Raw genomic sequence first — 15,530 nt, 5'->3', positions numbered from 1 at the left:
GCGAGGGCTGGATGTATGTCCCCCCGTACGTGCCGAGGCGCCGGGCTGGCCAGGGACGGGGCGAGGCGCTCCCGTACCGGGCAGAGGGATGGGCGATGTGCCCCCGGGAAGGGCCGGGGCAGGGGAGAGGGTGGCGGGGGGGGGGGGGGTGCTGCACGGAGCCGGGCGATGCAGCGAGCTCAGGGGGCTACCAGAGCTCTGCCCGGGCTCCCAGGGGTGCTGAGGAAGAGCCTCTCTCGGACTTTTGCTCAAACGTTGTAGCACGAAGCGGGGAGCGACGCTGTGTCAAGCAGGAGCACGGACAGGACAGAAAACGCCGGTGCTCCGGCCACGCCGTCCTCGCCCAGCGCCCACCCGTCCTGTCCCACCCTGCGGGAGGGCCGGGGTAAAACCCCGCGGGGGTCTGCTGTCCTAGAGCACTGAAACCCTTTTTTTTTTTTTTTTGCCACATTTTTACCCCTCTCTCCTGGGTTGCCATCTGCCGAAACCATTTGTGGAAACCCTCGAGAGGCAGATCAAGCCCCGGGTACCCCCGCACTCCGGGGAGCCACGCGAAGCCCGCGCGGGCCCTGGGGTTCTCCCCAGGCTGCAATCCCACCCAGGTGGATGAGGTTTGCAGGTATTTACCCCTTACTACTCACCCCAAGGTCAGACCGCAATTTTTTCTTTTTTTTTTTTTTTATTTGCGCAACAGAAAAGCCGCCGTTGGCTCTTTTTTTTTTTTTTTTTAATTCTGTGCATGACTGACTTGTTTTGTTGCCAACCTCTGCGATTCTGCTGTGATTTTTAAGGGCTAGAAACGTTTCCTTTTGTTTTCCCTGGGTCGGCACACCAGTCTTTGAACAATGGGGCGATATTTTGACAAAGACTCTATTATCCTTACCCAGGCTTATCTCGGTGTGGTAAGGCCTTACCTTTCTGCGCAGAGCAGGGCGCTCGCTGTTAAGAGCAGCACGTGATGGCTGTACAGTTGTTCGGTGTTTTCTGCTAGCTGGCAACGATCTTTCCTGCAAGTTACACATTTTAAAGTGTAAATACACGCATCTAGTGGGATATATGTGTCTTTCACGATGCATTATTAATGGTAAAACTGAAGGAGCAGCTGACTGGGTCTGGGGTTATTCCATTCAGTACCCTAAATGTTTGACTGCTCCTTGAAATGAAAAAAAAGCAGTCACTGGGGTTTTACGCCGATTCAGGAAGCTCATCCTTACGTGTGGGCATCTCTCAAATCCCACCGGAATGGGGAGCGTTAGACCAGAAGTTAGGTACGGGGCGATAAACCTGTTTGTGTCCTCGCAGCGGTGGCTGATGGCTTTGGCTTGAAACGCGTCTTGCAGCGCGGCTGCCGGGAGGAACGCAAACATTGCCCCTTCCAGGTAACGGGGCTTTCTGTTAGCAACGCTTTCTGTTAGCGTGGGGAGTTACACTTTCAGTGAATGCAGGAAAATCTTTCATTTACGGTGTGCCGAGCCTTGCCTATGCACAAAAAAACGGCGTTGGGCATTTTAGAAATGGATTTTCTTTACATTTCAGAGACAACCAGCTCTGTTTGCAAACAGCTCAAAGTCCTTTTGTACAAGCCTGCGTTCGTCCCGTGTCGAAGCCTCGCCGGGAGCCAACTCTCCTCCTCTCTGCTTCCGTGCAGAGGGAGGTGTTGGAACCAGGTTTGTTTGAACAGACGTTCTGCTTGTCGAACAGGGTGGTAACTGCGAGGGCCGCCGGGCTGGTAAGGGTGGCTGCGTGATTCTGGGTGCTGAATTCTGCATCTGAGGCTGAAATTACACGTTAGGAAATTACACGGTAGCTGAGATAACAGCTTGCTGTTGACAAAAAGGGAAGATCTCGCTCTTTACTCCCTTCAGTCATGATCCACTCTCAACCTGGGTCAGAGTTTATGCTGGCTCTGGCATTCCTCTGACCCTGTGCTGGTTCACCTTGCCATGCAGGCAAAAAAAAGCAGTTTCTTTTTGCCAGGTGAGTGAGGCTGAACTGCCTCAGCCAAACGTAACATATAACATCTCTCTGAAGGGGAGTTTTGTAGCTGGCTTAAGCTGCTCTGGTCTACGACAGCAGTGTCCCCAAAAAAGGAGCATTCCCACCCTACGGTCCATCGCTTGCCAAGCTTTCCTGCTACTTCCATGTGTTGGCAGAGAGCTGATTTTTTTCTGAAAGGTAAAGCAACCCACAAAACGAAGGTCAGTTTCCCTTCACCTTTGCTGAGGAAGGCAGAAAGATCAACCGGTTGGGAGTGGGAAGGCTGCAGGGTCATCTTCTGTGGGAGACTTAGCCCAGCTTACACCTGTTGCAGAAGTGCGCGCTAACCTGAGTGAAATGCTAGCGAAGGCAGGGCAGCCTCCGGGTGTCAGATGTGTTTATCCAATTGACTGCATGTCTCTCTCATGTGATAAGGCATGAAACAGCTAAAAACCAAGACCCGTGAAGGTAAAACTTCATCAACACACTGGAGAAACCACACGGAAGATCGAGCACGTCATCTTCCCAGATCAGCTCTCTTTCTGGTTGGCAGCGGCTCTCCAAGCCCGTCGTGTCCCAGCAATTACATTCTTGCTACCTAATTTTTTATCCTGCAAACTCCAGTTCAGTGACATTTCTTCTGAATAACACCTACTTCACTGCTCGTCTCCGGTTTGATCTGTTGGATGAAGAATTGCTTGGTTTTATTCTGCTTGTCCAAAGGCATCAGCGAGGGTGCTGGTATACTAATGACAACATATGCAGCTTTTTGCTGGTCTGAATCCTCCTGGGGGAAAAGGCAGGCTATAAATGATCGTTTTGCAGGGGACTACGAATGGCCCTTGGTACAGGGCAGCCACGAGGTGGCATGCTGGGCTTTCGCTGCTGGGCCTCGCCGATCTGGGAGCAAGTTCTTCAAGAAAAGCAGGCAGATCTTTAGTGGAGTTATGTAAAACACCATTCCCATTAACATCCATCCATCCTGCAAGAACAGGCTTTGATTTCCACATAAATGGCTGGTCAGATTTAAAGTTACTGTCATATGATTGAAATAGATCTCTTATGTCAGTCAAAACAGAATAGAGAATGTGAGTCATGCTTTGCAAAAAGCAGGAAGTTTGGGTTTCTTGAGAGAAATTTTTAATACAGAAAGAAAATTACACAGCTGTATTGTCGTGTTTGTCTTAAGGATTTGTGAATAACATTGTCCATGCCTTAGAGAAATGTTTCCAAAACAAAAAAGAGCTTTTAGCTTACGATTGTTATTCCTTATGCCTCAGTGGTAAGGAATCTAGGAGGAGTCTAGAAGAAAACATGTACTTTCATGAAAAGTGTTACAGCCCCCCTAAAATAAAAGGCTGCAATTGGAAGACTGCTGATCTGGGGCAGGGGGTGGGAGGAAATACAAGAAAATGAGGTAATACTCATGGGTGTGATCGGGACACTTGCACAAGGCTGTTATTGTTTTGCCTTACGTGTAATAAACCATGAACCAGCACAAAGGTAGAAGTCTACTTGTGAAGTATTCCGATATTCTGAAACTTGCTGGGGTCTGTGGTTACCGCCTATCTGCCTCTAAGCCCCTTGAATAACTCATGGGACAAGAGAGAAGTTACTGTAAAAAGCATGGCACAGAACTAGTTTTTCTGCGCAGTCTATAAATATGATGGAGTTTAAAATTTAAATATATTAGTTACCCTTCAACATGGCTGTTCAAAACATCGCTATGCAAGAAAGATGAATTTGAATGGGAACAGGTGCAGGGGAGGGCTAGTGAGATGAACGGGGGAGCAGAGAGCCAAAAGTGTAAGGGAAGAATAAAAGCCTTTGGCTTGGTTTGCCTAGCAAAACAGAAGGAACTTGATTACTCTTTATAAACATATGAACGGGTAGGCACTCAAGAGAGAAGAGTTATCTAAATAAAGAAAATATTAGCACAAGACCATATGGGTACGATAATAAAATGTCATTTAAGTTACTAAAAATGACATGAGCTGTTTGGCACGCGGCACAAGGTAAACTCTGTCGGACTTTGTTATCACGAACTAAGTAACGAAAACCCAAAAACCTCTGGATTGCAACTCGGTGGCTGTCTGGGGAGCAGTGTTCGTGACCTGACTTTGCATACATCTGGTGCTTTAAAAGAGGTGTATTTCCAACTCATCAGAAAATAAGAGTGCAAGCAGGAAGAAAAATTTAGGTAGAAGTCTAAAAATGACAATGACAAGCTCTTTAAAGAGAGTTCACTGAGCGATCAAAGAGCCACAATTTCAAAATCAAGAGAGAAAACACATTGACAATTCCTGTTTTATTAGTGGCCTGGAGAGGGTGATTAAAAATGAAAAATAAATAGCCACAATGGGGAAAGCGGGAAATAAAAAAGTGTTGGTATAAATGAGAAGTTATGAGAAGCAGAGTAGTTATTGGAAGTGAAGCACATCAAAGGAAATCCATAGCTGGCAAGGCTAAATCCCAGAAAACCCTAGTAATGGTACAGGCCCATTACTAGATGGACATGATTAAAATGTCAATAACGATGCAGAAGTGTTCATTGAACATTTATGATCTATATAAAGAAGCAGTAAGATATGTGGGTGGATTACTTAACAGTGATGTGATAAATTTCAGTCCATTAGTAACCAATGAAGCTCTTGTCTTCTAGGGATGACTGTGCTCCAGGCGCTCTGAGGCAGCTGGCGGCGGAGACCCCTTGTCTGTTGACGTTCATCTTCAGTAAACCTTGAGGTACTAGGGCAATTCTAGAAAGCAAAAAAAGTGCCAGGCTGGTATCTGTCTTCGGAAAGGGCAGTTGTATGGTACATAGTAAATGTAGATGTAGGAATAGTTCCTGGCTAAACACCAAAAAAAGTTGGTACGTGACTCAGATTAAAGAATTAGTAATGCCAGGCAGAGGTCTAATCGAAATCTCATTTCATGCTTCAAGAAGACAACAAATAATTCAATTTCCTCTGGAAGGTGTAATAAACTTTTTAAAGGATTTTTGCTTAGAATTGCACAATATTTTAATTAAAAAAAAAAGAAGGTAATAAAGCATCAGGTAAGCATGTATTAAACACTGGTCTCACCGATTATTTTTTTTTTAGAATGGTTATAAATCATTACTGAGGCTCAGGATCCCTCTAGGATCGTGTATGCTATAGAATCATAGAATCGTTTAGGTTGGAAAGGACCTCTGAGATGATCAAGTCCAACCATTACCCTAACTGCCTGGTCCACCTCTAAACCATGTCCCTAAGCACCGCATCCACAGGTTTTTTGAATTCTTCCAGGGACTGTGATTGCACCACTTCCCTGGGCAGCCTGTGCCAGTGCCTGACCACTCTCTCCATGAAGGAATTTTTTGTAATATCCCATTTAAATCTGCCCTGGCGCAGCTTGAGGCCGTTTCTTCTCGTCCTATCGCCTGTTACTTGGGAGAAGAGACCGACCCCCATCTTGCTACAGCCTCCTTTCAGGCAGTTGTAGAGAGCAATAAGGTCTCCCCTCAGCCTCCTCCAGGCTAAATAACCCCAGCTCCCTCAGCTGCTCCTCCTAAGACTTGTGCTCCAGACCCTTCGCCAGCTTCGTTGCCCTTCTCTGGCCACGCTCCAGCACCTCGATGTCCTTCTTGTAGTGAGGGGCCCAACACTGAACACAGGACTCGAGGTGCGGCCTCACCAGTGCCGAGCATGGGGCACGATCACCTCTATACCACACACGTATGTAATCAATATTTTCATTAGTCATTTGGAAGCAAATACAAAATCACGCCTAACACAATCTGCAGACGCCGTCCGCGTCAGCAGGGTGGCGCAATCAGGACGCCAAGAGCCGTCGTTCAGCAGCGGGTGCCCGGGGCCGCGATGCCGGCCCCCGCCCGCCGCTCCCCCTCAGCCCGCCGGGGGAACATGGCCGTTCCCGCCCGACGAGTCCATTCCGCTCCGGGGGGGCCCTCGACGTGTGTGCCCCCCCCGCCCCCCCTGTCCCGCGCGGCGGGTGGTGCGCGCCGCTGGCCCCGCCCTGCCGACACGGAGGAACAGCCACGTCTCCAGCGCGGCGGAGGGGCGGCCGGGAAGGGGCGGGGCCGCGCCGCCCGGCGCGCCAGTCAGCAGCACGTGTGGCGCGGCCCCTCCGCCAATCCCAGAGCGGGTCGGTGAATCATGCGCTTTCGATTGGCCGGGGCAGCGGTTGAGGGCGGGGAGAGAGCGGCGTGACTCCAATTGGCCCGGCGGCTCTGTTGACAAACACCGCTCCTTCCCGCCAATCAAGGAGAAGCGGCGGGCGGAGCGACGTGGCGCCGGCCCAATGGGCTCCCTCTCCGCCGCGAAAGGGGCGGGCGGCGGTGTCGGGGGCGGTTGCGCGCGGAGTGCCGGTACGTGGCGGGCGAAGCGGGCGGGGCGCGTGGCGGGGCGGGGCGCCGCGGGGAGGGCTGCGGCGCGCGGCGGGCGCCCATTCTGTGGCGGCGGCGTTGGCGTTGGCGGCGGCAGCGTTCATGTCCTAACGGCTGGCGGCGGCGGGCGAGGCGGGGCCCCTCCATGCGGGGGCCGCGGTGCCGCAGCGCTCTGGCCGCCTTCACGTTGTTGGTGCTGTTAGGGGTGGCGGCGGGCGGCCCGGAGCCGCCAACGGGCGATGCCGCGGCTGTGGAGGCCGCTTTCGGGTTGGGGGCGGCCGCCGCTCCCGCCGCTTTACCGGCCGGTTCCGCTGACGTGACGGTGGAGGACGATGAAGCCGGTGTGGCCCCCGCGGCGCCCGGTGAGCAGGAGGCTGAGGAGAGCGGAGAGGCCCGGACCGGCGGCAGGTGGGCGTCGGTGACTGGGGTGGGGGTCAGTGCCTGGGCCTAGGGCGGGGGGGGGTCCGTGCCTGGGGCTGAGGGGGGCTCGGCCGTCTGGGTGGGGGTCCGGGCGTGGGGATGCTGGGGAGGGGGTGAGCGCCCGGTTCGGGGTGCTTGGCGGGGGCTGGTACCCGGGGCAGGGGTCAGTGCCTCGGGGGAGAGGGGTGGCAGCGGCCCGGGTTGGTGCCTGGGGGTGCTGGGGGCTGTGTCCAGGCTGGGAATGAGCAGATAGGGGTGCTAGGGAGGGGAGCGATGCGTGGGAAAGGAGCTGCGTGGTCGCGGGGGTCCTGCGTGGGGATGGGGTCGTGCCCGAGCGGGCTCGGAGGGGAGCAGCACCGGGCTGGAGCGGGAAGAGCGGAGCAGAGAGTTGGGGTGTAGGTTGTTGGGAGAGGGAGCGGTGCCTTGGGAAGGGAGTGCCTGGAGAAATAAGCAAGCTGGTGTGTGGGGTTGGGCTGTAGGGACACGCAGGGAAGTATCTGAAGGTGGGAGGAGAGGCGAAGGGGTGGAAGAGATGAGTCCCGTGATGGGGCTGGAAGTAGCGCGGCAGTGATGGACAGGCTGGACCGAGGGAGAGGCTGTGGCAGTAAGGAAACGGTACTTCAGGACCTCGCCATCACCAAGGGTGTTTCAGGACCTCGCCACCGCTAATACTTGTTCTTTTCTATGGTTGTTAGTAGGGAAAAAAGGTGCCTTAATTTTTAGACAAATAAGCTGCCAGATGTCATGCTATGTGACATCTGGCCTGTCGACGTACCCTGGTAATACCAAGTCTCGATCCCTTCCTTGCCTTGTTACCCGGTGACAGTCCTGTGCCTGCGGGAAGGAGACCCAAAAGCGCTGCATGTGTAGTCTAAACTCTTTCCAACACCTGCAACTCGCAGTTGTTCAGAGCATCGTATCCCTTTCTGTCATTTGTTTTTCTTCTACGGAAAATGCAGTTCTCCTGTTTACTTAATTGTCTGTTAAACACAGACACTGGTGTACGCTTGAAGGGAAGCAAAACATTCAAGACAAATTGCCAAACAAGTTTCAGAATGTAACAAGAGGAAATAAAATACTTAATAACCGCATGTGGCAAGAAGCTCTGGCAAAAGGAAAATTTTGATGAATGACTCAAGTGCAGAAATGTTACTGAGCTGTTTGCAGTCTGTTTCTGAATTGGCTGAGAAAGATGAGGCGATAAGCCACAGCCAGAGTTTAAAGGAAGAAGAGCATGACTAAATGCGTGCTATATTTGAGAGCCTGTTCCAAAAATGAAAAGCCCCAAGCTTTTTGTTAGTATACCCAAGCATTCACTTAGAGCAGGAAACTGGCTGATAACTTGGCATCCTGTTGTCTTTGAGGAAAATCTATTTGCCTATCAGCAACAGGATCATTCTTTTGTGTATCAGGTCATCAAAATCCTACCTAGTTTATTACAGCTCTACTGTATTCAAATTTTAATAAGACCTTCCTTTATTTAGCCCTGAAAATATTTAAAAATTAATTTTCTGTTTGACTACTAGAGCTAAGTAAAATACGCTAAAGGTGCTCAATTTAGTGATTTAAGCCTGAGATTAAATGTCACTGTTTTCTAATTGATTAGTGCGTAGGAATAGATTTGCTGTCATCAAATAAAAATACAATGGCTGCCTGGCCATAGTATTTGCCTGCATTTCTTTATTTTTTTCATCTGTATTTGTGAGGTCTCTACTTACCTCAGCTAATTGTTCTTCAGCAATAAAATATTCATGTGATCTAACAGGTCAGTATAATCTGAAAAAATCCAACAAAACCAAAACCCAGCTGTTTTTGCTGTAGGCAAATTAGTATAATCATCTTGGCTTTGAGGGTTTTTTTAATTTCCTAGAAGAAAATGTGAGGGTTAGTGAATTACCATACTCTTTATATACAAACATGCAGGTTTTGAAATTGCAATAGGTGTTTAGAGTTCAAGTTTGAAAGACAGTCACATTTGCAATGTCCCAAATGGCTTTTGAGGGTATTTGGGTTGTGGGTTTGGTTTTTTTCAAACTGAAACAGGAATAGTGGTAAATGCTGTACCAAAATGTTGGTAAGTTCTGCTTTGTTTTTCTAACAAAACCAACTTATTTGAATAAATTCAAAGTTTCTGCACAATGAAAGGGTGTAGATGAGCTAAATAAGTGTTCCTCCTCTATCCTGTTTACATCTTCCTATGCAATCTTAGCCCTTTTCTTCTGTTCATAGGTAAATCGGATACCTTCACTTCTGTGAAGTAGAACAGAGCTGGGCTCAGGCCACCTGATCTCAAAAAGTGGGCTGTGTTCATGATGCGATATAAACAATGGTTTAAAGGCCCAGGACTGGCCTTTTGTCAATGTATGTGGAAGTTTGTAGTAGATATTTTGCATAGTTTCAAGGGGGAACATTATAACTGCACTTCAATAACAAGCTCATGTCTGTGAGCAAAAGAAAACATTTTCGTTTAGCTGTAGAGGCTGTTTGTAGATGGTCGGGGTGAGGGGGAAGTATGTCCAGATGTGTTTTCATATTGACAAAGCGCAAATAAAATCTGACTGTATAGTGTTAGCTCAGTCTCTGCCAGCTGCTGTGATTACAGATATCTTCGTATACGCTATCTTGTACTGGCCCCTTGTTTTAGTCCTTTTGCTGGCCGTCTGTAAGGGCCCAGAAGGGATTTTCTTCTCATCCATCACTTGGTTCATAATGTGTTCTGGAGCAGCAGCTAGAGGCAAGGTGAAGTACGTTAAGTGTCGTCATCAGTTTACTGATGTTTGTTTTTCAGGTGCCTGGTTGATGGATCCTGGGATTTAAGTAACTGCCTAGATCGGAGTGATTCCTTTCTGTATCTTTTTTTGTTCTAGTTCAGGCTTGTGGAGACTACTGCAATTCTGGTTTTGTGTTGGTGTGTTTTTTTGGGTTTTTTTTTCCCTTCTCTAGTATGTGTGTGATGTGATTCACTCCCTAGTAGAGTCCGTGATTTACTTTCAGCAAATGTCTTGCCATTTCAGGAATTTGCAGCCTTGATGCTGTCTGTCTCTCCCCTCCTCGCTTCCTTGGCATTATAGTTGTGACTTTTGACCTTTTTACCTTTGACCTTAAGTGGGGTAATGTTTTGTGTGGAATGGTATGCAGAATTGAGGTCTTGTTTGGCAGTGATCTTAGAAAACTTGTATGTTGTTGGAAGCTGGCTTTATTGGTCAAGGTAGTCTTTAAGCTTTACCTCAGTCAGGAGGTGGTGTTGATAGAGCCAGTGATAAGGTATCGTTTTGTAGAGAATAACAGGGTTTATCACACTTAACCGAAACAGAAGCTAATGCGGGAGTTACTTTTCCTTGCAACTTGTCAATTAGGTGTCCCAAAGATGCATCCAGGATATCACTATTTCAGTTTAGTGTAGTGGAATTGCAGGTACAGTCCTAACCTCTTCAGCCAGCAAAGGCTTGCAAAGAGATGGCTAAAAGGATGGCTCTTTATTCTTGAATCATAGCCATATTCTACTGGTGTTTGTAAGAATTTGCTGTAAGAGTTGGGCATAATACGCTACAGTAAACTTATGATAGCACTGTGGGGTGACAAAAAACAAACTGCCTGCCTGTTCTTAAGCTCTGAAATAGTTTCTTGAAGTAGTCGCCTAAATTGCTTTTATCAGAATGTGTTAATCTAGTGCTCGATGAGACTATCTGAAAGATGGGAAGATCTCTTGTCACCACTTCATACTCTCAGTACACAAAACTGCAAGCAGTGGAATCTCACAGAAAGGGGGGGAAAGTGAAAAAAGGAAAATCTGATAGTGAGAAAGTGTAACATTAGCATGGGTCTAGGGCACATGTAGATAAATTGCAGATCTTATACCAATGAGAGTTCAAGTGACAGGATTTTTAACTCACTGCAGGTAGTCAGAGATGGGCAGAACAGGTATTAAGATTTTCATTTATAGAAAAATAGTAAGTAACGAAGGATTTTATTACAAGAATAAGGATTTTTAGCAGTTTTTTTCTGACATCCAGGATTACTGTTGAAGAGCAAGATGAAGATGGGACCAGAAACATGACCATTTAGTTCAAAATGAGTCGCTCATTAAAAAAGCAAAGAGAATGCTTTTCTTGCACCTAGTTCCAGTTCTAAAGGTAGCCGCATGCAAGATTTAGGTATAGCTGAGCCCGTCCTGTTCCTATGTCTCATGGAAGTGTTTGCTCAACAGGTGGAGTTCGTGATGCAAAGTCCATTATAGAGCTGGTGGCCAAGGGGACTAATAAAGAGTACCATTGCACGCAAGAGAAGTCAGGATTTTTAGGGTATGCAGAAGCAGTTGGTTAAACCAGTTCCTTAAAGTGTGCTATTGGTACAAAGGTTCCCTCTGAAGGCATGATTCTCCCCCCCCCCTTTCCTAATCAGCTAAACTTAAAACATAAGCGTGGTTACACCACGATTTGGGTGACCGGAGATCATGGTGCAGGTACAGATTCCAAAACTGCCCACTTAGGTGGCGGTGACGAGGCTTAAATAATGAGATATCCCTTGGGGAAGGTGGAGGTTTGCATCTGGTGGGGAAAGATGATATGGAAAGGTAAGATACAAAGGCATAAAACATTTGTTACTTGAGGGAGAAGTCAAGCGGGAAGAATTAGATAAAGGAAAACAATGGGAGTAGATGGGAACGAAACATTTCACAGTGCGATTTTAGGATTTTTCTTCTCTACAGTGTTACTGCCAAAATTCCCTCTGTTCTAGCTACATTTTTACCTCTTTTATAACCTATTTGTCAGCTGGATCAACAGAAAATTTAAATAGACCCACTTGGAATAATATTCTTATGCAATGCTAGAGGGTTTCAGATAAATTGTTTTACCGTAAAGTAAACAGATTCTGTTAAATGTGTGTCCAAGGCCTTTAATGTGCAAGCGCTTGTTTATGGTGCTTGAGAACAGATAGTCTCCTGCAATCTGGTTTATTATTAACCCGGTATTGGTTTCTGTACAGTTGGAATAATTGTATGTACTCAGCTTATAAAAACTCATGTAGTCTACTGTTCAAATATTTGCACAATTGATAACTTTTCTAACAGTTTCTTAAACTAAGCTTTTGGAGGAATGTGATGCTTGGCCACCTTCAGAAGTAGGAGCTGCTACGTTGTTTTTCGTGCAGTTAAAAGAATTATTTAATTTTCTATTTATTAACAATATAGTGCTATAGTACAGTATAAGGGCCTATAAAATGTGTGGGTTGTTTTTACATGTAAAACTGCCATGTTTTACATGACCTTTGTTGTATGTGATGTAACAAGCCACTATCCTTGAACATGTTTTTAAGATCATGATTTTAGTTTTTCCCTCTTTAAAGAAAAACTATAGCCCCCATCATTTCCTCTCCAAACTTCAGCTTACCACACTGGTGACTTTGGACAAGTGAATATGAATATGGCTTCAGTTCTGCACAATAATTTAGTGTTCCTCATTGTTTACAGTAATGATTTGTATACATGTCTGTGTGTGCATTACCTCCGCCCTGCCCTTTCACCCCCACCCAAAAATAGTTAATCTGCCCATCAGGTTCATTTGCACAGTTCCTTATTCTCACTGAAACCAGTGTCTATAAAGGTCCTTCTGGGTCACTAGATCCAGCCTCCCTCAGTGCAAGCAGTCTGTAAAGTGATGAAGCTCTACTCCCACAGCCTTTGAAGCTCAGTGAGCCTGCTGCAAGCCAAAACTGCCAACACATCCCAGCTTTTTCAGGTCAGAGTGAAACAGTCTTCAAGGAAAAAAAGTCCCTTCAAAAATGCCTTGTCAGTGTTTTGTCTCTGATGTGTTGCTTGGTTTTTTTTGGCTTGTGTTTTTTTTATTTTAATGCTTGAATTCTAGCCCAATCAGAAATGCTTATTCTAATTGTACTGCTGTATAAGAAACAAGATTTACTAGAATTGATGAGCTTCAAGCGCTGTAGGAATCAACAGCTAGCCTGCTGTTACCATGCATCCCCAGACAGATAGGCTACTTAAAGCCTAAGCTGCATAAGGCAGTTTGCTTGCTTTGCTGTCTGCAGATGCTGGAGGTTGTTTCTAGTGCCCTGTGTATGCCTTAGGTGAGACTCGTTTTATTCTAAGACTTGTCAAATCTCCAGGATTTTGGTGCTTGATCCAGAGGTATTGAAAACTTAGTTGTGACTTACAATTTCTTACGTACGAATTTGCTGAATAAATTGTTTCAGGTTTTGGTTGTTTTGAAAGGACGTATTAAAGATCAGTGTGGAAGGGACTGGAAAAAATAGGATCTATACTGTTCGCATAAACACCTCAGAAGATGATCTCATTCAGTGTTGTAGTGGTAACACCTGCATGTGGGAGCAAAAAGTCAACTATCTTCCCCTGAAACTGAACTCAAAGTGTCTTATAACATGCAAATTAGTTTGACGTCCAGCCAGGGACTTTTCTACTCTCTCTTGTTGGTCTAGGTAGAACTACCAAGTTAAATTGCTGTTTTGCAGAAGGTATAGACTTAACTTTAAAGTTGGAGTTGCACTGTGTTGAATATGGAAAACAGCTAGTAGATAAACTCCGTACTGCTGTAGTTTTGACTGTGAATGCTTCCAACTTGCAGATCTCTAGTAATCATCAGCACTTTGGATGGACGAATTGCTGCACTGGATCCAGAAAACAGTGGGAGAAAACAGTGGGATCTGGATGTGGGATCAGGTTCTCTTGTGTCATCCAGTCTCAGTAAACCAGAGGTAAGGCTTAATTTCTTTCCTGACCAAATCTTTAAAACCAGAATATTCTATAATAAAATGCATGCAACTTCCTGTTTGATAGATGTTAAATAATGCGGCCAACTTGCTATGGATAAAGTTTGATAGCTATTGTAAAACTTTTTTTGGAGTGCTTACATCATGTTGCCATTTCAAACTAGAGTGTGTCAGCATTTTAGTCTTGTGAGTGACGTATGTGATAACTACCGAACCAGATGATGTAACTGAGTTTGGGAATTGTATGCAGTTGCTGATTGAAAACAAGTTACTTGTAATTTGAAGCAAATGAAAGGATCATCTGCTTTGTATTACTAGAGTATGTTTTGGCAAGTACTGGCTTCCCCCCGCCCCGCCCCAAGAAAAGCAAAAGTCCTTGTGACTTAATAAATAAACAAAGGATTGTTGTTTGTTTTTGTTTTTTTTTTAAACTAGATAAGCGTGCTGCCTATGAAATAGAATGTGTTAGCACTGAAACAGAGTGCTGAAGGTCACTCTGAAGTACTAAATGGCAAAGGGTTGCATCACTTATTGCTGATGAACTGTAAGAAGGAAATCTAAAGAGTTAAATTTCTTGTTTGGTGCTATTTCCACCGTCGGTTTGAATAAACTTAGGCTAGAAATTAGAAGGATGTTTTTTGCTATTTTTTTTTTCTGCACCAAAGAAGTGAGATCCATGAGTCATTCTCTCCTAGAATTAGGAGGAATAAATATACCAGCTAAGAGGTAGTTTGTGGTGATGACAAAGTGCATGGTCCTTCACTGTCATGGATGGTTGGATTTGATAACCAGTCCTATATTGTGCTTTCGCATGATGAGCATCAGAGAATGAAAGTTGAATTAGGGGTATTCAGGCTGTATAAGCTTCTTGCTTGTGGTTCTTTGTTGGTGTCTAGTTTACATGACCTCTGTTTCGGTATAAAAAAGTCTAAGGAAAGATTTGGTCTGTTGCTGTGGTAGTGTAAGTATGAGAGCTAGTAAAAAGTATCTCAGATTGCAAAAGTAACGTGGATGTTAACTCATGTTCCTTTGTTTCTGAGAGAATTTTATTTACGGATGCAACTTTTTGAGTCTTGTTCAGATATATTTGTGTGTTTACAGTGTATTTTTGTGTTTAAGAAAAAACACTGTGGGAAAGAAGAACTTACTTAAAAGTATGTTCTAGAACAGTATTTAAAAGAATAGGAAAACTGTAAAGAGAACTGTGAAGAGCTCTGTAAAGAGGAAGGCGCCAGTTATAAACTGTGGTCCTTCACAAATGTTTCGAACAGTAGATACTTAAAATATCGTTCTTTTGTCTGTTGCTGCGAATAGTTTCTAATGACCACTGTGAAAATAGAGCAACCAGTTATAAACCACACATTTGAAATATGTGGAAATATGAACTTCATTTTTAGTACAAGTTAAGACATGAGCCCAGGTTTTTAAAGATTTCAAGAATGCAAGCATTTAATGCAATAGGAGTGGTTTTGCAAATCTAGATTTTGTTGATCAACTGATCTCTCCAGAGTTTTGATCTTTTTCCAATGTGGTATGACTGTAGAAACTAAAGGTTTGTGCACAGACAATAAAAATTGTAGTTTATCCATGCAATATTTAATTCCCTTTTGTGGCTACAAGTTAGTAGGTTGTGGGAGCTGTAAAAATACACTTTTGAAGAGTGTTTGTTATGCATATAGGAAGTTTTCAGATGAGCTTTCAAATTGTTGCATTTCTACAACTGTGGCCAAAGACACTGATGGATTTTGGCAGTTAAGATGCAGAGCCTACGAGAGAACTAATTTTGGAAGTAAAACTTCATTCTGGCCTTATAGAAGCCGTTAAGCGTTATGAATGTAGGCCTTTTTAGACTTACTGTCATGTAAACAAATGCTGTTAAGGTATGACAGAATTTAACATGAAACAAAAGTGATGAATGCTCCAAATAAGTTACACTTAAACATTTAAATATTTATTTTAAACATTTAAATATTTAAATGTTTAATCTGCTGTCGGTATC

General features: G+C 45.3%; 1 protein-coding gene across 1 annotated transcript in view; it reads left to right on the top strand.

Moving 5' to 3' along the window:
* Nucleotides 1-6,450: 6,450 nt before the first annotated feature.
* The window catches only part of EIF2AK3 (eukaryotic translation initiation factor 2 alpha kinase 3), a 45,366-nt gene continuing 36,286 nt past the window's right edge, over nucleotides 6,451-15,530 (top strand). The window contains exons 1-2 of the mRNA XM_082314990.1: nucleotides 6,451-6,775; nucleotides 13,387-13,516. Coding sequence (XP_082171116.1) covers nucleotides 6,513-6,775; nucleotides 13,387-13,516 — 393 coding nt within the window. The 5' untranslated portion in view covers nucleotides 6,451-6,512. The remainder of the gene's footprint in view (nucleotides 6,776-13,386; nucleotides 13,517-15,530) is intronic.

The sequence above is a fragment of the Platalea leucorodia genome (genome assembly GCF_965183815.1).
Source record: "Platalea leucorodia genome assembly, chromosome: 6".
In the NCBI taxonomy this organism is placed as follows: Eukaryota; Metazoa; Chordata; class Aves; order Pelecaniformes; family Threskiornithidae; genus Platalea; species Platalea leucorodia.
This window is presented reverse-complemented; position numbering and strand designations above follow the sequence as displayed.